This window comes from Triticum dicoccoides, chromosome 4B (genome assembly GCF_002162155.2).
Source record: "Triticum dicoccoides isolate Atlit2015 ecotype Zavitan chromosome 4B, WEW_v2.0, whole genome shotgun sequence".
NCBI classification, from domain to species: Eukaryota; Viridiplantae; Streptophyta; class Magnoliopsida; order Poales; family Poaceae; genus Triticum; species Triticum dicoccoides.
This window is the reverse complement of record NC_041387.1, coordinates 38687712-38710463: the sequence shown is the minus strand read 5'-3', so window position 1 is coordinate 38710463 and position 22752 is coordinate 38687712. Positions and strand designations below refer to the sequence as shown.

The 22752-nt window shown below is 44.0% G+C and overlaps 1 protein-coding gene across 2 annotated transcripts; it reads left to right on the top strand.

The window, feature by feature from the left end:
• Positions 1–13481: 13481 nt before the first annotated feature.
• LOC119294854 (putative 3,4-dihydroxy-2-butanone kinase) lies at positions 13482–22522 on the top strand. Of its 2 annotated transcripts, XM_037573131.1 has the most exons (20): positions 13482–13690; positions 13814–13887; positions 13969–14032; positions 15476–15588; positions 15680–15727; positions 16539–16610; positions 16692–16781; positions 17613–17786; positions 17957–18040; positions 18604–18659; positions 19345–19475; positions 19795–19887; positions 20340–20404; positions 20780–20923; positions 21008–21051; positions 21259–21342; positions 21430–21497; positions 21619–21731; positions 21826–21921; positions 22066–22522. In XM_037573131.1, the coding sequence occupies exons 1-20, from the start codon at positions 13651–13653 to the stop codon at positions 22195–22197; spliced, it is 1785 nt and encodes a 594-aa protein (XP_037429028.1). In that variant the 5' UTR covers positions 13482–13650; the 3' UTR covers positions 22198–22522. The 2 variants fall into 2 exon arrangements, with proteins under 2 accessions (XP_037429028.1, XP_037429030.1); XM_037573133.1 differs by lacking the exons at positions 13482–13690; positions 13814–13887; positions 13969–14032 and adding an exon at positions 14249–14552.
• Positions 22523–22752: the final 230 nt, after the last annotated feature.

Below are 22752 nucleotides of genomic sequence, written 5' to 3'. Positions count from 1 at the left end.
TTCCTACATATTCTATGAAGATCTTTATCGATCGAACCGCTATGACAACATACGTAATTCCCTTTGTCCATCGATATGTTACTTGCCCGAGATTCGATCGTCGGTATCTTCATACCTAGTTAAATCTCGTTACTAGCAAGTCTCTTTACTTGTTCCGTAATACATCACCTCGTAACTAACTCCTTGGTCATTTGCTTACAAGCTTAGGATGTGTATTACCGAGAGGGCCTAGAGATACCTCTTCGATACTCGGAGTGACAAATCCCAATCTCGATCTATGCCAACTAAACAAACACCTTCAGAGATACCTGTAGAGCATCTTTATGATCACCCAATTACGTTGTGACGTTTGATAGCACACAAGGTATTCCTTAGGTATCCGGGAGTTGCATAATATCATAGTCGAAGGAATATGTATTTGTCATCAAGAAAGCAATAGCAATAAACTGAACGATCAATATGCTAAGCTAACGGATGAGTCTTGTCCATCACATCATTCTCCTAATGATATGATCCCGTTATCAAATGACAACACATGTCTATGGTTAGAAAACCTTAATGATCTTTGATCAACGAGCTAGTCTAGTAGAGGCTTACTAGGGATACGGTATTTCTTTATATATTCACACATGTATTTAAGTTTCCGATCAATATAATTCTAGCATGAATGATAAACCTTTATCATGAATAAGGAAATATGAAATAACAACTTTATTATTGCCTCTAGGGCATATTTCCTTCAGTTGGGAGGTAGGAGGGTGTTGCGGAATCCAAAGACTAGACTAAAACCATATCCCAATTGCAATTTGTAAGGGGAAACCATGCGTCGGCCGATGGAGATGAGCTCTTGATTGGTCACATTCGCACTGTCCGCTGCATCACCTCCCAGCCATCAAATCAGCCCTTGCTTTGTACCGACATTGCATGACATCAAAAGGCTCTTACCCCATGCCCTTGTTCTCTTCCCACCGTAATGCTCGTGCACGAAACCTCGGGGCACCGCTCAACTGATCACCCAACAACCAACCATCGTTGAAGTGCTGCTCATAACAACTGATGGTTGCACAACCTCATGATCTCCCCCAAGGCTATTACAACAACGTCAAAAGCAGTTGTCACACGACCTCGTGGTTTCCCTCGTAGTGCCAATCGCAACAGCCATCGCAACTCATATGCTATTGTCATATGACCTTGCATCACGCTAATGTGCATTCCAGCATCTTCATTTGCCTTTGCTTCCTTGCAGCACGCCAAAGTGTTGGTTCTAGCATGCCGAGCCACCGATCTTAGTATCATCGTGTGCCATCTCTAGATCGCAGCAGGCCGAGGCATCAGTCGAGCATGCCTGGTGTCGGTTCCAGAATGAGTGGTTCAAGCCGCACCCTGCCACCATGGCTAGCTCGCCATGGGCAAAAGCAACGTCTCTAGCACACCATCAACGAACTGTTAAATGTCGGTTCCAGCACAAAGTGTTGCCTTTTCCAACATGAGTGTCCGCACACCCGTTCCATCGGTGGTAGGCTGTCGTAGCTGTTGGGGAACATAGTAATTTCAAAAAAAATCCTATGCACACGCAAGATCATGGTGATGCATAGCAATGAGAGGGGAAAGTGTTGTCCACGTACCCTCATAGACCGTAAGCGGAAGCGTTATGACAACGCGGTTGATGTAGTCATACATCTTCACGATCGACCGATCCTAGTACCGAAAGTACGACACCTCCGCAATCTGCACACGTTCGGCTCGGTGATGTCCCACGAACTCACGATCCAGTAGAGTGTCGAGGGAGAGCTTGGTCACCACGACGGCGTGATGATGGGGATGATGAAGCTACCGGCGCAGGGCTTCGCCTAAGCACTGCAACGATATGACCGAGGTGGATTATGGTGGAGGGGGGCACCGCACACGGCTAAGAGATCAATGATCAACTTGTGTGTCTTGGGGTGACCCCTTGCCCCCATATATAAAGGAGCTAGGGGGGAGGCGGCCGACCAAGGAGGAGGGCACGCCAAGGGGGGAGTCCTACTCCCACCGGGAGTAGGACTCCTTCTTTCCTAGTAGGAGTAGGAGAAGGGGGAAGGGAAGGAGAGAGGAGGGAGGAAAGGGGGGCGCCACCCCCCCTCCTTGCCCAATTTGGACTAGAGGGGGAGGGGGCGCGCGGCCTGCCCTAGCCACCGCTTCTCTTCTCCACTAAGGCCCAATAGGCCCATTACACTCCCCGGGGGGGGGGTTCCGGTAACCCCCCGGTACTCCGGTATATGTCCGAAACACTTCCGGTGTCCGAACTTAGTCGTCCAATATATCGATCTTTATGTCTCGACCATTTCGAGACTCCTCGTCATGTCCGTGATTATATCTGGGACTACGAACTACCTTCGGTACATCAAAACACAAAAACTCATAATAGTGATCGTCACAGAACTTTAAGCGTGCGGACCCTACGGGTTCGACAACTATGTAGACATGACCGAGACACGTCTCTGGTCAATAACCAATAGCGGAACCTGGATGCTCATATTGGTTCCTACATATTCTACGAAGATCTTTATCCGTCAAACCGCATAACAACATACGTTGTTCCCTTTTTCATCGGTATGTTACTTGCCCAAGATTCGATCATCGCTATCTTAATACCTAGCTCAATCTCGTTACCGGCAAGTCTCTTTACTCGTTCCATAATGCATCATCCCGCAACTAACTCATTAGACACATTGCTTGCAAGGCTTATAGTGATGTGCATTACCGAGAGGGCCCAGAGATACCTCTCCGACAATCGGAGTGACAAATCCTAATCTCGATCTATGCCAACTCAACAAGTACCATCAGAGACACTTGTAGAGCACCTTTATATCGCCCAGTTACATTGTGACGTTTGGTAGCACACAAAGTGTTCCTCTGGTATTCGGGAGTTGCATAATCTCATAGTCATGGGAACATGTATAAGTCATGGAGAAAGCAATAGCAGTAAACTAAACGATCAAGTGCTAAGCTAACGGAATGGGTCAAGTCTATCACATCATTCTCCTAATGATGTGATCCCGTTAATCAAATGACAACTCATGTCTATGGCTAGGAAACTCAACCATCTTTGATTAACGAGCTAGTCAAGTAGAGGCATACTAGTGACACTATGTTTGTCTATGTATTCACACATGTATTATGTTTCCGGTTAATACAATTCTAGCATGAATAATAAACATCTATCATGATATGAGGAAATAAATAATAACTTTATTATTGCCTCTAGGGCATATTTCCTTCAGTCTCCCACTTGCACTAGAGTCAATAATCTAGATTACACAGTAATGATTCTAACACCCATGGAGTCTTGGTGTTGATCATGTTTTGCTCGTGGAAGAGGCTTAGTCAACGGATCTGCAACATTCAGATCCGTATGTATCTTGAAAATCTCTATGTCTCCCACCTGGACTTGATCCCGGATGGAATTGAAGCGTCTCTTGATGTGCTTGGTTCTCTTGTGAAATCTGGATTCCTTTGGCAAGGCAATTGCACCAGTATTGTCACAGAAGATTTTCATTGGACCCGATGCACTAGGTATGACACCTAGATCGGATATGAACTCCTTCATCAAGACTCCTTCATTTGCTGCTTCCGAAGCAGCTATGTACTCCGCTTCACACGTAGATCACGCCACGACGCTTTGTTTAGAACTGCACCAACTGATAGCTCCACCGTTCAATATAAACATGTATCCGGTTTGCGATTTAGAATCGTCCGGATCAATGTCAAAGCTTGCATCGACGTAACCATTTATGATGAGCTCTTTGTCACCTCCATAAACGAGAAACATATCCTTAGTCCTTTTCAGGTATTTCAGGATGTTCTTGACCGCTGTCCAGTGATCCACTCCTGGATTACTTTGGTACCTCCCTGCTAAGCTAATAGCAAGGCACACATTAGGTCTGGTACACAACATTGCATACATGATAGAGCCTATGGCTGAAGCATAGGGAACACTTTTCATTTTCTCTCTATCTTCTGCAGCGGTCGAGCATTGAGTCTGACTCAACTTCACACCTTGTAACACATGCAAGAACCCTTTCTTTGCTTGATCCATTTTGAACTTTTTCAAAACTTTGTCAAGGTATGTGCTTTTTGAAACTCCAATTAAGCGTCTTGATCTATCTCTATAGATCTTGATGCCCAATATGTATGCAGCTTCACCGAGGTCTTTCATTGAAAAACTCTTACTCAAGTATCCTTTTTATGATATCCAGAAATTCTATATCATTTCCAATCAGCAATATGTCATCCACATATAATATTAAAAACGCTACAGAGCTCCCACTCACTTTCTTGTAAGTACATGCTTCTCCAAAAGTCTGTATAAAACCATATGCTTTGATCACACTATCAAAACGTTTATTCCAACTCCGAGAGGCTTGCACCAATCCATAAATGGATCGCTTGAGCTTGCACACTTTGTTAGTTCCTTTTGGATCGACAAAACCTTCTGGTTGCATCATATACAACTCTTCTTTCAGAAATCCATTCAGGAATGCAGTTATTACATTCATTTGCCAAAGTTCATAATCATAAAATGCGGCAATTGCTAACATGATTCGGACAGACTTAAGCATCGCTATGGGTGAGAAAGTCTCATCGTAGTCAACCCCTTGAACTTGTCGAAAACCTTTCACAACAAGTCGAGCTTTGTAGACAGTAACATTACCGTCAGTGTCAGTCTTCTTGAAAATCCTTTTATTCTCTATGGCTTGCCGATCATCGGGCAAGTCAACCAAAGTCCACACTTTGTTCTCATACATGCATCCCATCTCAGATTTCATGGCCTCAAGCCATTTTGCGGAATCTAGTCTCACCATTGCTTCTTCATAGTTCGTAGGTTCGCCTTGGTCAAGCAACATGACCTCCAGAATAGGATTACCATACCACTCTGGTGCGGATCTTACTCTGGTTGACCTACGAGGTTCGGTAGTAACTTGATCTGAAGTTTCATGATCAACATCATTATCTTCCTTACTAATTGGTGTAGGTGTCACAGGAACCGGTTTCTGTGATGAACTACTTTCCAATAAGGGAGCAGGTATAGTTACCTCATCAAGTTCTACTTTCCTCCCACTCACTTCTTTCGAGAGAAACTCCTTCTCTAGAAAGGATCCATTTTTAGCAACAAATGTTTTGCCTTCGGATCTGTGATAGAAGGTGTACCCAACAGTCTCCTTTGGGTATCCTATGAAGACACATTTCTCCGATTTGGGTTCGAGCTTATCAGGTTGAAGCTTTTTCACATAAGCATCGCAGGCCCAAACTTTCAGAAACGACAACTTTGGTTTCTTGACAAACCACAGTTCATAAGGCGTTGTCTTGACGGATTTCAATGGTGCCCTATTTAACGTGAATGCAACCATCTGTAAAGCATAACCCCAAAACAATAGCGGTAAATCAGTAAGAGACATCATAGATCGCACCATATCTAGTAAAGTACGATTACAACGTTCGAACACACCATTACGCTGTGGTGTTCCGAGTGGTGTGAGTTGCGAAACTATTCTGCATTGTTTCAAATGAAGACCAAACTCGTAACTCAAATATTCTCCTCTACGATCAGATCGTAGAAACTTTATTTTCTTGTTACGATGATTTTCCACTTCACTCTGAAATTCTTCGAACTTTTCAAATGTTTCAGACTTATGTTTCATTAAGTAGATATATCCATATCTGCTCAAATCAATGTGAAGGTGAGAAAATAACGATACCCGCTGTGAGCCTCAACATTCATCGGACCACATACATCAGTATGTATGATCTCCAACAAATTTGTTGCTCACTCCATTTTTCCGGAGAACGGCATTTTAGTCATCTTGCCCATGAAGCATGGTTCGCAAGTACCAAGTGATTCATAATCAAGTGATTCCAAAAGTCCATCAGTATGGAGTTTCTTCATGCGCTTTACACCAATATGACCTAAACGGTAGTGCCACAAATAAGTTGCACTATCATTATCAACTCTGCATCTTTTGGCTTCAATATTATGAATATGTGTATCACTACTATCGAGATTTAATATAAATAGACCACTCTTCAAGGGTGCATGACCATAAAAGATATTACTCATATAAATAGAACAACCATTATTCTCTGATTTAAATGAATAACCATCTCGCATCAAACAAGATCTAGATATAATGTTCATGCTCAACGCTGGCACCAAATAACAATTATTCAGGTCTAAAACTAATCCCGAAGGTAGATGTAGAGGTAGCATGCCGAGTGCGATCACATCGACTTTGGAACCATTTCCCACGCGCATCGTCACCTCGTCCTTAGCCAATCTTCGCTTAATCCGTAGTCCCTGTTTCGAGTTGCAAATATTAGCAACAAAACCAGTATCAAATACCCAGGTGCTACTACGAGCATTAGTAAGGTACACATCAATAACATGTATATCACATATACCTTTGTTCACCTTGCCATCCTTCTTATCCGCCAAATACTTGGGGCAGTTCTGCTTCCAGTGACCAATCCCTTTGCAGTAGAAGCACTCGGTCTCAGGCTTAGGTCTCTTGGGTTTCTTCTCCTGAGCAGCAACTTGTTTTCTGTTCTTCTTGAAGTTCCCCTTCTTCTTCCCTTTACCCTTTTTCTTGAAACTTGTGGTCTTGTTGACCATCAACACTTGATGCTCCTTCTTGATTTCTACCTCCGCGGCCTTTAGCATCACGAAGAGCTCAGGAATTGTCTTATCCATCCCTTGCATATTATAGTTCATCATAAAGCTTTTGTAGCTTGGTGGTAGTGATTGGAGAATTCTGTCAATGACACTATCATCCGAAAGATTAACTCCTAGTTGAATCAAGTGATTATTATACCCAGACATTTTGAGTATATGTTCACTGACAGAACTATTTTCCTCCATCTTACAACTATAGAACTTATTGGAGACTTCATATCTCTCAATCTGGGCAGTTGCTTGAAATATTAACTTCAACTCCTGGAACATCTCATATGCTCCATGAAGTTCAAAACGTCGTTGAAGTCCCGGTTCTAAGCCGTAAAGCATGGCACACTGAACTATCAAGTAGTCATCAGCTTTGCTCTGCTAGACGTTCTTAACGTCGTCAGTTGCATCTGCAGTAGGCCTGGCACCCAGCGGTGCTTCCAGGACGTAATTCTTCTGTGCAGCAATGAGGATAATCCTCAAGTTAAGGACCCAGTCTGTGTAATTGCTACCATCATCTTTCAACTTTGCTTTCTCAAGGAACGCATTAAAATTCAACGGAACAATAGCACGTGCCATCTATCTACAACAACATAGACAAGCAAAATACTATCAGGTACTAAGTTCATGATAAATTAAAGTTCAATTTAATCATATTACTTAAGAACTCCCACTTAGATAGACATCCCTCTAATCGTCTAAGTGATCACATGATCCATCTCAACTAAACCATGTCTGATCATCACGTGAGATGGAGTAGTTTTCAATGGTGAACATCACTATGTTGATCATATCTACTATATGATTCACACTTGACCTTTCGGTCTCAGTGTTCCGAGGCCATATCTGCATATGCTAGGCTCGTCAAGTTTAACTCGAGTATTCTGCGTGTGCAAAACTGGCTTACACCCGTTGCATTTGAACGTAGAGCTTATCACACCCGATCATCACGTGGTGTCTCGGCACGATGAACTTTTGCAACGGTGCATACTCAGGGAGAACACTTATACCTTGAAATTTAGTGAGATATCATCTTATAATGCTACCGTCAAACAAAGTAGAATAAGATGCATAAAAGATAAACATCACATGCAATCAATATAATAAGTGATATGATATGGCCATCATCATCTTGTGCCTTTGATCTCCATCTCCAAAGCACCGTCATGATCACCCTCGTCACCGGCGCGACACCTTGATCTCCATCGTAGCATCGTTGTCGTCTCGCCAACTATTGTTTCTACAACTATCACTAACGTTTAGTGATAAAGTAAAGACAATTACAGGGCGACTGCATTGCATACAATAAAGCGACAACCATATGGCTCCTGCCAGTTGCCATAACTCTGTTACAAAACATGATCATCTCATATAATAAAATTTAGCATCATGTCTTGACCATATCACGTCACAGCATGCCCTGCAAAAACAAGTTAGACGTCCTCTACTTTGTTGTTGCAAGTTTTACGTGGTTGTTACGGGCTGAGCAAGAATCGTTCTTACCTACACATCAAAACCACAACGATATTTCGTCAAGTTAGTGCTATTTTAACCTTCACAAGGACCGGGTGTAGCCACACTCGGTTCAACTAAAGTTGGAGAAACAGACACCCGCCAACCACCTGTGTGCAAATCACGTCGGTAGAACCAGTCTCGCGTAAGCGTACGCGTAATGTTGGTCCGGGCCACTTCATCCAACAATACTGTCGAACCAAAGTATGACATGCTAGTAAGCAGTATGACTTGTATCGCCCATAACTCACTTGTGTTCTACTCGTGCATATAACATCTACGCATAAACCTGACTCGGATGCCACTGTTAGGGAACATAGTAATTTCAAAAAAAAAATCCTACGCACACGCAAGATCATGGTGATGCATAGCAACAAGAGGGGAGAGTGTTGTCCACGTACACTCGTAGACCGTAAGCGGAAGCGTTATGACAACGCGGTTGATGTAGTCGTACGTCTTCATGATCGACCGATCCTAGTACCGAAAGTACGGCACCTCCGTGATCTGCACACGTTCGGCTCGGTGACGTCCCACGAACTCACGATCCAACAGAGTGTCGAGGGAGAGTTTCGTCAGCGCGATGGCGTGATGACGGTGATGATGAAGCTACCGGCGCAGGGCTTCACCTAAGCACTGCAATGATATGACCGAGGTGGATTATGGTGGAGGGGGGCACCGCACACGGCTAAGAGATCAATGATCAACTTGTGTGTCTTGGGGTGGCCCCTGCCCCCGTATATAAAGGAGCTAGGGGGGAGGCGGCCGGCCAAGGAGGAGGGCGCGCCAAGGGGGAAGTCCTACTCCAATCCGGACTAGAGGGGGAGGGGGCGCGCGGCCTGCCCTGGCCGCCCCTCCTCTTCTCCACTAAGGCCTAATAGGCCCATTACACTCCCCCGGGGGGGGGGGGGGGTTCCGGTAACCCCCCGGTACTCCAATATATGTCCGAAACCTTTCGAAACACTTCCGGTGTCCGAACATAGTCGTCCAATATATCGATCTTTATGTCTCGACCATTTCTAGACTCCTCATCATGTCTGTGATCATATCCAGGACTCCGAACTACCTTCAGTACATCAAAACACAAAAACTCATAACACCGATCATCACAGAACTTTAAGCATGCGGACCCTACGGGTTCGAGAACTATGTAGACATGACCGAGACACGTCTCTGGTCAATAACCAATAGCAGAACCTGGATGCTCATATTGGTTCCTACATATTCTATGAAGATCTTTATCGGTCAAACCGCATAACAACATACGTTGTTCCCTTTGTCATCGGTATGTTACTTGCCCGAGATTCGATCGTCGGTGTCTCAATACCTAGCTCAATCTCGTTACCGGCAAGTCTCTTTACTCGTTCCGTAATGCATCATCCAGCAACTAACTCATTAGTCACATTGCTTGCAAGGCTTATAGTGATGTGCATTACCGAGAGAGCCCAGAGATACCTCTCTGACAATCAAAGTGACAAATACTAATCTCGATCTATGCCAACTCAACAAGTACCATCGGAGACACTTGTAGAGCACCTTTATAATCACCCAGTTACGTTGTGACGTTTGGTAGCACACAAAGTGTTCATCTGGTATTCGGGAGTTGCATAATCTCATAGTCATGGGAACATGTATAAGTCATGGAGAAAGCAATAACAGTAAACTAAACGATCAAGTGCTAAGCTAACAGAATGGGTCAAGTCAATCACATCATTCTCCTAATGATGTGATCTAGTTAATCAAATGACAACTCATGTCTATGGCTAGGAAACTCAACCATCTTTGATTAACGAGCTAGCCAAGTAGAGGCATACTAGTGACACTATGTTTGTCCATGTATTCACACATGTGTTATGTTTCCGGTTAATACAATTCTAGCATGAATAATAAACATTTATCATGATATGAGGAAATAAATAATAACTTTATTATTGCCTCTAGGGCATATTTCCTTCAGTAGCAACGATAAGCTCTCTCGTTGAAGTTCCGGTGAATATTCATCACAACAGTGCCAGTGAATGCCCGTCTAGATCCACCTGCTTGCAGTAGCGCCTATGGCAAGCCAGCAACCTGAAACATGCGACATCCGATGGATTTGTAGTAGTGCGCAACCCTCCTGCCATCATTGCAGTCAAGGGCTTGTTGCTTGGCTGCGTCACGTGTCCCTTGTCGGTATTGCAACAACCCAGAGCAGAGCAGTGGGAGGAGGTCTCTAGAGGAAGTGAAGGTGCACCGACGGGCATAAGAGACGTGAAGAAGTGGGGTGTCGGCAGAGCACTGGAGCGTGGAACTGCCAGAAAGATAAAGGGAGAGGAGGGGCTGGCCGGCTTGTGAAGTCACATGAAGACCAGATTTGCCACATCGATAGCGAAGGAGCACGCTGGAGAGATAGAAAGAAGAGAAGAAGGAGCCAATGTCTGGGAATGTGTGTATAAGGTTGTTCGGTGGGGATAGAGATAACGAGGGGGGCACGGAGTGGTGCTTGGGCCCATGAGGCAGGCGTGTCTTGGCGGGCGAACGATCTAGCGCTCAACCGGTCGACCGAATCTAAATCTTTCCATTTTGTAAAGTAGATGGTTCCTTTTGTTTGTGAGAAGTATATCATTTTTCTTTTTCGAATTTCTAACTAGCGTTGTGGTCGAGGGCTTGCTGCTTGGCTGCGTCGCGTGTCCCCCATCGCCCTTGTGACAACTCTGAGCAGAGCCATGGGAGGAGGTCTGTAGAGGAAGTGAAGGTGCGTTGGGGAGCACAAGAGCCACGAAGAAGTGGGGTGTTGGCGGCGGAGGGCTGGAGCGTGGAGCTGCTAGAGAGATAGAGGGAGAGGGTGGGGGTTGGCTGACTGCGGAGGCACAAGAACACCGGGTTTGACCGCAGCAGCGGCGGAGGATCACATGGGAGAGATAGAAAGAAAGAGAAGAGGGAGTCAACGCCTTGGAATGCATGGATAAGGTAGTTCGGTAGAGATAGAGATAACGAGGGGGCACAGAGTGGTGCGTGGGCCCCGGGAGGCAGGCAGGTGCTGGCGGGCGAACGATCTGACGTTCAGCCAGTCGACGATTCTAAATCTTTCCCATTTTCTAAAGTGGATTGTTCCTTTTTGTTTGTGGTGAAATACAATTATTTTTTCCGAATTTCTAAACAGCGTTGCGATGGAGGGCTTGCTGCTTGGCTGCGTCACGTGTCCCCCCATCGGCCTTGCGACAACTCAAAGCAGAGCCATGGAAGGAGGTGTCTAGAGGAAGTGAAGGTGTGCCTGGATCAGAAGAGTCGTGAAGAAGTGGGGTGTCAACGGAGCACTAGAGAGGTAGATGGAGAGGAGGGGGGGGGGCGAATGGGGGAGGTACAGGAAAACCGGGTTTGACCGCAGCGAAGGCGGAGGAGCACGGGGGAGAGATAGAAAGGAACAAAAGAGGGAGTCAACGCCTGGGAATGCGCGGATAAGGTTGTTCGGTGGAGATAGAGATATCGAGAGGGGACAGAGCGGTGCGTGGGCCCCACGAGTCAAAGCGTGTGCTCGCAAGCGACCGACCTGGCGCTTAGCCAGTGGACCGATTTTAAATCTTCCCCATTTTGTATGGTGAACCGTTTCTTTTTGTTTGTGGCGCAATACATAGTAGTAATTTTCTTCCTTCTATTCACAAAAATAAATAAATTTTCTTCCTTCATTTCCATAGGCCCTAATTTGTAACCAACGATTACTTGCCCATCGTCAATGCGTTATTTCAGTCCTGCAATGAAAATGGAAAGGAAAACGTTTGGGGCCGGGGCACCGGCCGAAGCTTCGGCCGGTCCAGTCCACGCACGCGCGACGCGACCCACTCACGAGCAACCACGTGGCGCGATGGACCCGAGACGACTAGTCCTCCTCCCTTTTCTCTTCTTCCTCTCGCGCATCTCTCTCTTTCTCTCTCCCCGCTGCCGTGGTCAACGCATCGCCCCGTGCCGCAGGCCTCCCAGGCGCGCTGCCGTTCAGCAGATCTGCCCGCCCTCGACCAGATCCGCGGGGATCCGCGTGCATCGGAGCTCTCCCTGCCTCACCGGACCCGGCCACGCCGGAGCTGCAACCAGCCATGGCAGGATTACACCCCGCGGCCCAAATTTGCTGGAACAGGCCGGCGAGTGCTGCAACCGTTGACAGGAAAGCTTCAACCCAAGATTAAAAATGCTTCAACCGTATATACAGAAAGCTGTAAGTGTTCAGTGCTATCGAGGGAAGCTACAACCATCTATATAAAATGCTACAAACTTTGATGAAAACAGCTTCAACCGAACGATAGAGAAAAATTTTCACCCAGACATTGCTCAAAAAAAAAGTTTCAATCGTTTACAGAAAAGCTTCCACCATAGAGGGGAAAAGCTTCAACCATTGAGATAAAAGCTACAACCGTATCAATTTTTTGCTACTACCGTCTGTGTTTTTGCTACATCCATTCATGCGGCCATGGTGCTTTTTTACGACTGAGCTGTGACCGGCGACGACGAGGACGGCATTTTTGTTGCAACATCCTCGTTTTTTGCTACCATTGGCGCTGTGTTTTGCTACATCCGTTTAACATTTTTGCTACAATGGCGACACCCGATGGATTTTTTTGCTGCAACCGTTGTCTTTATTTGCTACGACTGACACGGGAAAATGCTGCCACGGGGGCATCTCTCTTTTTTGCTGGAACCAATCATCGGTGAGGCGGGAGCTGCATCCATGGCACTCCGACGAGCAGCGGGGGCAGCGAGCGGTCGGGGCGGCCCCGACGGGCGGCCGGGGCGGCCCCGACGGGCGGTCGGGGCGGCGAGAACGGACTTGGATGAGTTGAGTCGCGGAGCTGCATCCATGGCGCTCCAACGGACGGCCGAGGCGGCGAGCGGTCAGCTCCAACCGGCGGCCGGGGCGGCGAGCGGGCGGGGCGAGCTGAGTGTCGGAGCGTGGGGCGGCCGGCGAAGACGGGCAGCGAGACGGGTTCCGTTCCCCGTCCGCGCTCGCGAGAGGAAGACAACGCCCTGGTTGGATAAGGATCCAACGGATCGGAACAGGCCGATCTGACGGCTAGGGTTGGACCGGCCGAAGCGCCGGCCGCCTAGCATCGGCCAAATGGAAAACTGGAAACAACGCGTAGAAGTCCACGTCAGACGAGGGGGGCCGTAATTGCAGTGTAAATTCCGAGCGGGCGGTTCTACCAAAAGAGGGACACGCCTGTAATTCCATCGTTATCCATTTCGTCAGTGGACTGCTAATCCGCGCCTATAAAAGGATAATCCTCCCCACCCCACCCCACCCCACTTCAACTCGAGCAAGCAAGGGGAAGAAAAAGGCCACAGGAACCAGGGGCGGCGACTCGCTTCGTACTGCTCGCCCCCCGCTTCTCCCCTCCCCTCTCTACCCACCCCAATCTCTCCGCCGGCGATCGCCGGGGCGCGCGCCGCCTCCGCCGGGAGGCCTCCCCCTCGCCATGGCCCTGCAGGGGAAGAAGCTCATAAACAACCCCGACGGTACTCCCCGCGCCCATTCCCCTCCGTTTTCCGCCGATTTCCGGTGGGATTTTGGTCGATTCTAGGGTTTAATCGCCGTCGCCGCCCTCGGCGGGGCTTCGGGGGTCGGTCCCGCTTTTGCAGATGTGGTGACGGAGTTCATCGAGGGGCTGGTGGAGACCTACCCGGGCCTGCAGTACCTGGACGGGTTCCCTGAGGTGAGAACACTGTTCGCTGGGTAATGGTTCCGATGATGCTTGGGACCGTTCCGTGACGAAATTCTCCTACAATGTGTGCAGATTAAAGTTGTTCTTCGCGCTGATGCTGTGGGCGGTGCCTATGACAAGGTTGCTGTCATCTCAGGTACGTCCCTGTTGGGAACTCGGCTTCGTGAATGCGATGGTTCATTTAGTGCAGATGTTCAGATTTATTTTTATGTTGATTGCTCTCTGTGTAAAGTTATGTTGATTGCTCTTTGTGTAAAATGCAGTATGTATGGTATGACCCAGCTTGGAGATCACAACTTACAACGTTTGTAGGTTTTGCCTCTTTATGCTGGTTACTGACTGAATTTGCCAATGAAGCATGTCATCTCGCATATCTAGTTTCACATGCGTTTCTGAAAATTCTAATGAGTTCAGGATAAGGATGCCTTTCAGTTTTGCAAGTTCTGCAGTAATATGAATGTATGATGGTGGTCATATTTTTGTCTGCTTACGATTACATGTTATCTCAAAATGTGAGGTTCATTGTACGGCACGAGTACAATCTTGGATCTGTGCTTGGTGCTATTGATGTTGGAGGGCACATGACAGTGTATACCTAGATGGACTGCACCCTGTGGCATTTTGATAGAAAAGGCATGCTGCTTGCCCATGTGAAGGTGGTGCATTGTGGTCCCCACCGGGAAGATCCATTATGTTCTTTGTGTTGTTTGCACGCTGTTTTCCTGTCTGCATAGGCTGCTCATCTAAGAGTTGTATTGAACACTCATGTTTCTCGTGAATCCCAAAATTTGTAGCACTCATAGATATCACGATGAACGAAGTAAAAGGCGCTATTACCATATTTACTGACAGTATGTTATCTGCTAGCCTTTATCCTCACCAGTTACCACTATATTATCCGAGAGGCGTGTAGGGCATGTGGGGCACTGTGTTGGTCTTTGTGCCTGAACTATGCCTAGACACTAGAGCTATGTTATTGCAAGGTGCCTGTACATCTTGTAGCCATAGACTTGGAGCCTACATTCATGAGCTTGTAGTCTATTACTTATTACCAGCTCATTCATTTTTAATATAGTTGATATGATTGAACAAAACTAGCCATCTAATTTGATTACAATTGCTGAAGAGTAAATACACCCAGTTCTCTGAAAAACCTGTACTGACTACTGAGGTTAACATGCAATGAGCTAGTTGTCATCAGTAATGATACATCAGGGTTACATCTTGAATATACTCAGTTTGAATATTGTTTATGTGGTTACTGTTTATTTATGAAACTTCTCTGTTGGTTCTACGAAACCTTGAACTGGTTCCTAGGAAATGTAATTGTTGTCCCCGTGTATTTGTCAAAGATTTAGCAAATATGCATCCGAGTCTGCTATTACTCTTGGTAGCTGTAAATATTATATTCTAATGACTGATAGAAAAGTCAACTAGATACTCTTATATAGATTATTGTTCTTCCTGCACAAACAAACATGTTAACTATTTTCTTTGAGCCAGAATTTCAGAAGGTAGATTTTATATTATCGAGGCCATAGCATAAAATCTTATTTGTATATACCAATTTTATTCTTAGGTGGTGGAAGTGGCCATGAGCCAGCCCATGCGGGATTTGTTGGGCCAGGAATGTTGACAGCGGCTGTTTCTGGAGATGTTTTTGCTTCTCCACCTGTTGATTCTATTTTAGCTGTATGGTTCTTTCAGTAAATTGTGTCAACCTGCTTTCACTGCTAAGATTACCCTAGCTCACATTTTTTTGTACTGTATGCTTGCATTGTAGGCTATTCGAGCTGTAACGGGCACTATGGGATGCCTTCTGATAATAAAGGTACTCAGTAGTTTCTATTATGAAAGAACAATCATTACTTAATAGGAACAACATAATGCATCTGAAGTTTGCTTTATCTGATGCTTGGGAAGTTGGGATTGATCAATGCCAATTTGATTCTCAGAAAGATTTTCTATCGCTTTTTGCACCTGTTTAGTTGTCTGTACAGTGTAGACGAATACGTTTAACGATGGACAGGGGGCTCATTTAACTTTGAATGCAGATTTCCGAAAATAAACATGGGACAAACTAAATTGCTGGCTGTAGATATGGTTGATTGGATTTTCTTGAAAGGCAATTTTGTTTGTGTAGAGTGTAAAGAGCTAAGAATTTGATTTGGGGATTGACTTTTGAATATTTGTTAGAGTTCTAGGCAATTTTAGTGGTGAAGGTTTGTGGTCTTTCTCCTGCTCAAAGTGCTATGCAAGCTCCTGGAGGAACTGGCTGTGGTGAAAGACTGAGAAGGAATGGAGGGAACACCCTCAATATTTATTTTCCATTTTTAATTATTTTGAGGAAATGTTCTTGGAAAACAAACCTTACAGTCAATCTTCTTATTTATGATGTTGACATCGTTCTCTACTGATTATTGGATGAAGGCTATCCTTGACCTATGCTCAAAAGGAAAAACCTAGCCACTGCTCACTGGGGCTTATTTGGCTATAGATGCATGTGTGGTGCTGTTTCCCAAAAAAATTATTTGCAGTGCTTGTTTCTGTTTATGTCATTGTATTTTGTTCTAGTACACTCCATTCTGTTCTCCAAGGTACACCGCATTCTGTTCTCATGTTCTGTTCTTGGACATTTGCAGAACTACACTGGTGATAGACTTAATTTTGGATTAGCTGCTGAGCAGGCAAAATCTGAAGGCTATAAGATAGAGGTTGATGAGCACACATCTTAAGACCTTTGTATAGCATACCATGTTATCAGCTTCTAATCAGTATTTGTCCACCGATTGCAGATGGTAATTGTTGGAGATGATTGTGCCCTTCCCCCGCCTCGGGGGATAGCTGGTAGAAGAGGTTTAGCAGGAACAATTCTTGTGCATAAGGTACTTCATTGTGGCTATTGCCTTTTCAATTTTTGATTCTTGTTTTATGCATTGTGGTGATTACTGGTGTGTTGCACTTGCTTTATGAAGTGATGCACCTAGGAAAATCCCTTCCAATTGATATACCACTTGTTCATGGAAGCCATTTTTTTATCTGGTTTGACCAGCTTGTATCTTGTCTAAACAAACCAATGGTGCCTTTTTAAGTTAGGTGCTAGCCTGCTAGATGAGGAGATCATAGTAGCAGACACTAACCAGTAATTATTTTGACTGATGTGACACCAGAGATCTATCTTGCAAGAGCTAAAATTTGTCTGATGTGGAATTATCTTTTTTCCTGTTTGTACTCAATAGAACTGATACTATGCGGTGAGCAAATTCTGGCATTGTGGTTGTCTATGTGGGGCCAGCATTACGTTCATCGTGGCCAGCAACCTGCAGCATGAGGCTTAGCTTTGCAACCTCTATTTCCTTAATTATCAAGTTTGTCAGTTAGTTTCAAAAGGTTAAGTGGTAAGTAAGATGTGAAATAATCAGGGTTTGTTAGGAAGGATCTGATCCGACTTGTGGACCAAGGAGTTATCTGTATAATGGACTAGCGTGTAAGCCTCAGGCTCATCAAAGGAGGTTTCTCCTCCACCATACCGTGTCCCCGCTGACCTCATTAATGCCACGGTGCAGCCACCACCTCATGGCAACATTCTCATGAACTTGGGTTGTGAAAGTGTCCACCTACATTTTGTGGTCATCCTAACTTCAATAAGAAAACCAATGCTTTGTTGTAATTATATTTGCTGTTCTCTGAAGTCTTCACTTCGTTTGATTCTACAGGTTGCTGGGGCTGCTGCAGATGCTGGTTTATCTCTTGCAGATGTCGCTGCAGAAGCAAAACATGCATCTGAGGCTGTTGGTACAATGGGAGTAGCACTTTCTGTTTGTACGTTGCCTGGGCAAGTGACATCTGATCGTTTAGGTCCTGAGCAAATTGAGCTTGGCCTTGGAATTGTAAGTCTAGACGGTATCAACAACTGTTCTCATATAGGCTATAGCATGGATGCAAATAAGCAATTGATGTACTTGGATTTTGTTATTAGTTTGTGTTTGCTTTCAGTATATCCAAGAGCTGCAAACTTCATTTTTTCCCAAATATAATAAGCAACTAATTTGTTTCCCAGCATGGAGAACCTGGTGCTGCTGTTGTTGAGCTACAGACAGTTGATGTGGTGGTTGAACATGTTCTTAAGCAGATACTATCACAGGTATGGTTCGTGATATGCAATTTATTTATTTCTAACCTCTCTTGTGTTTCTCCTTTTCTCCTGTAGTTGAATGCAAGCACTGAACTATTGTTAGGCATCTATGCAATCTTTGGCAGTCATATTTGAGTACAATGAAATCATGTTTTTTATGCTTTGTTAAATTCAACACTAAGTTAAGCTTATCTAGCTATAATTTGTTCTGAAATACCGAAAGGTGAAGTTTGCAGAAGGTTATGAAAATAACTAGGGTAGGTCCTCGCTAGTAATAAAGAGGCCATTGCCTGAACGCCAGGGAAAGGAGTGGAACAGGGTTGAAAGTTTGGGTGGGACTCTCCTTCCATGGCATCACTTTACCTTCATTTAAACATTTTACAAGCACTTAAGGTTAATGCTGAAAGGAGAGTAGCCTTCAGTAAGCAAGAAAACTCATGCTGTTCCTGTCCTGGTATAAAGTTTATTTTTCATAGATATTGTTTCAGTGCGAGTCTCTGCAAACTAATGTTATTTGTATTTACTAGTCTTGGTACTTTTGCTTATTGTGTGGTGGTCTCTCGCCTTTGCAGGAAACTCAGTATCTTCCTATCACAAGAGGGAGCAATGCCGTTCTCTTAATCAACGGGTAACTACAAAACTGAGCACTCTTGTTACTGTAAGAGTTGATTTTTACTATTAGCAAATTACTAGCACAAATACTGAATATAACGAGGATAGTAAATATGGGTCTGCAATGTATTTCACCATCTGCAGCTTTCAGTAATTAGAGAACTTAGTAATTACAATGTCAGTTCTGGAGGAATTCGACTATGCCCATTATCTATCTCGTTATCCATTTCTATTACAATGGAAAATGTCCGCAGGGAACTGACTGGTATGCGACGCTAGAACTGAAGCAGGCCGTGATTTAGCATTTTTAGGAGACTGATAACATCCCTCAGGGCTTCAGTAAGATTGAATGGGTCATAGGAAATTAGGACTAACTTTCAAACAAAGTGTTGTAAGTTTTATCCACAAATCTAGTTTTGGCGTGCTTGTACTGCATCAGTTCAAGCTTGTGCTTATAGGTAAAGTGCTTGTCTTTCTGTATCATGGTGATATACTTGTTCTCCGTTTCCCACACTTTAGAAATATGTATGAGCTTTCCACGGCAACTTCATCTTCCATATAAATTACTGCCATAAAATCTACTGTGACAAACTGCGATATCTTTAGAGGTGCATAACTGTATCATCAATTCCTTTATCTGCATTGTTTACATTATGAATCAAGTATGTCATGTTACTTTGTTGTCTAATACCATCTTACAGATTAGGCGCTACTCCTGTCATGGAGCTTATGATTGCAGCAAGAAAAGCAGTCCCTGAGTTACAGTTGGAGTATGGGATTGCTGTTGATAGAGTCTACACTGGCACATTTATGACATCACTTGATATGGCTGGTTAGTTCTTGCATGGATCTCTCTAAGAGAACCTTGATATCTAAGGCCCTAAAATAATCTGTGGCCAAGTTTTATGAACATCACTCCACTTCAATTACTAATTAGTACGACACATATTAGGATGATCTGCGTGGTTGCTTGAATATGTATCAGCATTAATTTTATCTGACCAATCGCTGGTTAGCTAGCCACTTTACTTTTCTTCTAATGTGTGTAATCTGCATTTTCATCGGATACGCAAGCATTTGACTGGTGGCTAATTCCTTAGCTTATTATGAATGACATATATTAAATACTTTAAATTATGTTTCCATTGCAGGACTTTCTATCACCATTATGCGCTCAGATGAAAACATTTTGCAGCGACTTGACGCTCCCACTAAAGCTCCAGCTTGGCCTGTTGGTTCTGAAGGTAGTTATCTTACTAGTAGAAAACTAGTTGCATGTCTGCAGCCGTTAGCCACTAATATCTGTATTCTAGGTTGATGTGATGGTTTTTCCAGTTTTATGCCTTCTGTTACTAGCCTTTTGTTTTTGAGAATACTTCTGTTACTAGCTAAATTGCTAAGTTTGTGGGTTTCAACATTTATAGCAATGTATGCTTTTAGTGATTTTAGCACAACTAGAATTTCAAACTCTTCTGTACAAGCTTTAATTGGAGGCTGCAGAACCAGGCTAGTTTGGATGCAGAATTAGCAGGATTCGGATGTAGAATCAGGAGTTTTTTTGAACTGAATATAGAGTGCAAAGTTACCAACGTTTTAAATACATCATTAGTATTAGTTTGTTACAAAAGAAGGTTTTAAGCTCTGATACAACATTTTTGCCGTTCAACCACCAGTTTTCTAATGATGTTTATTGTAGGAAATCGCCCACCAGCAAAATTTCCGGTTCCAGTACCACCATCACCTTCAATGAAGGATGACGAGGTAAAGTAAAATCCTCTTCCCTGAGGCTTTCATGCTGGGAGTAGGTTCACCTTCGCTTTTATTTAGAAATATACAACTATACAAGAACCTCATAATGCTGTTGACTAACGTTTAAAAAATAATAATGCTGTTGACTGGTTCTGCATGGGTTGTATTTATAAAGGTCTATTCCAGTTATTGTCTAGATACCATTTTTTTAAAGATACCAGAGGAAAGGTTAGAGAACATGGTGGTAATAGAAAGAACTATGAAAACATTTTCTTGTCTGACAGCAAGTTTAGCCAATACTAGTGTGAATTTTTGACCATACTGGAATATGCATGTCAGTTGCCACTCCCAATTTCTTAAGTATGATGGTTAGCTATTGTTCTGCAGATTCTTTCAGAACGCCAGGAACTAAGCAAGCAAGGATGTATGTTGGAGGCTGCTATTGAAGCAGCTGCTAAAGAACTCATTGATCTCAAGGATAACCTAAATGATTGGGACAGTAAAGTCGGTGATGGTGACTGTGGAACTACGGTAGGTCTAGTAGGGTTTATCAACTTAGTGTTTGTCCGATGAGAGCTGTTTTAAGATTCATTAGTAACTGATTTTTTTTTCCAGATGTATAGAGGTGCAACAGCTATTCTTGAAGATATGAAAACACGGTAAGTTACAGACAATGCATATTATTGATGTGTGATGCCCCTTACCTAGTATTCATATGTAATTCTTGTAAAGATTCACTGCTTAAGGACATCATGTCTTTCTGCCTGATTGTCCTGTTTTTTCATTCAAACCCTTCTATGTTGGCTGGGTTTTTCGAGTCATGCATACAAGTTGACCTATTTTAAGTGAACTTTCCTCTTTGCCAGTTATCATATGAATGATGCAGCTGGAACAGTAAATGAGATTGGCTCAACAATCCGGAAGGTGATGGGTGGAACAAGTGGAATCCTGTAAGTAATCTGTGCTTGTCCACTCCTTGTTACATTATTGGCCAGAATTGAAAACACAAGTAATTATTCTTCTATACTATGCTCCAGGTATGACATACTCTGCAAGGCTGCATATGCAAGCTTAAAACAAAACAAAAATATTACGGCATATGAATGTAAGATATATGTTCATCAATCGTTATGATTGAAAGCTTAAGAACTAACATATATTCCATTATGATCGAGACAACTATCAAGAAATGTGCATACTAAACAAAGTATGCTTCTTTTCCGCAGGGGCTGATGCTTTAGAAGCTTCTATTGCTGCTGTTAGCAAATATGGTGGTGCCAGTGCAGGATACCGCACGATGCTGGATGCTCTAATTCCCGCTTCTACAGTTTTGAAACAGGTTACTTCTCAAGCCTTGGTCTTCCTGCATCATGATCTTTAATCTCTATCTTTAATTATGTTAATTATGTGATGTATTCATTGTGCTTGAACAGTCTCTTAAAGCCGGGGATGATCCGGTGACTGCATTTATCGCTTCTGCTGAAGCAGCAGCAGCTGGTGCTGAATCCACTAAACAAATGCAAGCAAAGGTACGATCGTTCACCTGGCCCTTAAGAAGAAATAAAATCTGTCACTTGCCTGGCCTCCTTCAGCAAAAGCTTTTCTTTGCCTTTTTGAGCTCGTTCTTTGATTATGTCCGTTCCTGTAGTAATTTGGTTCAGTTGCACTTGCAGGCAGGACGGTCATCGTACATTTCTCCAGACCACCTGGTTTCAATTCCTGACCCAGGAGCAATGGCTGCAGCTGCATGGTACCGAGCCGCAGCGCTTTCGGTGAAGAACAAGCTGCATGCTTCAGAAAGCTAGTAGTAGTGCATGCTATGCATGCCTCCTTCACAGTCCAAAATACTATACTGACGGCGAAATCCTCAGGGGCCTTTGTCAATCCCTCTGATTTGATTTCCGCTTGTGCTTTGCATGAGCCGAGAAATCGAGTTCCGTATTGTTTTGTGCTGAGAGCAGTTCAAAGGATTTGTAGACGTTTACAAAGGTTGAGTGAAACTATGCTTTTGCCTTACTGGTGAAGTGATGATGATCTGTGTGTGTGTGCGCGCCGTGTGGTCAATTGTGTTGATACTAACGATTGTTGTCTATTTTTACCTGAACGGCCTGAATCACATCAGTTCTTTCATCTCGACGGTAGTATCTTCCCTGTACCTCGGTATTATGTTTTCTATATTTTTCTCAGCCTTTGCATGATTTTTTTCCCAACTTTTTCTCAGCCTTTGCAAAAGAAAAGTCAAGTCTCGCTGACTATTTTTGGAATAAACCTGGTGTTCCATTTTTATAAATAAAATATAAAATACCATGTCACTTGTCGTGGATTGCCACAACTAAATATGTAGTTGGCTTCAAACTTGC

Bases quoted from the DNA above. Each gene is read 5' to 3' on its own strand.
- LOC119294854 (XM_037573131.1), top strand. From the start codon at position 13,651: ATGGCCCTGCAGGGGAAGAAGCTCATAAACAACCCCGACG. The intron at 13,888-13,968 runs GTGAGAACACTG...CAATGTGTGCAG, and splicing joins ACCTGGACGGGTTCCCTGAG to ATTAAAGTTGTTCTTCGCGC. The intron at 20,405-20,779 runs GTAAAGTAAAAT...ATTGTTCTGCAG, and splicing joins CTTCAATGAAGGATGACGAG to ATTCTTTCAGAACGCCAGGA.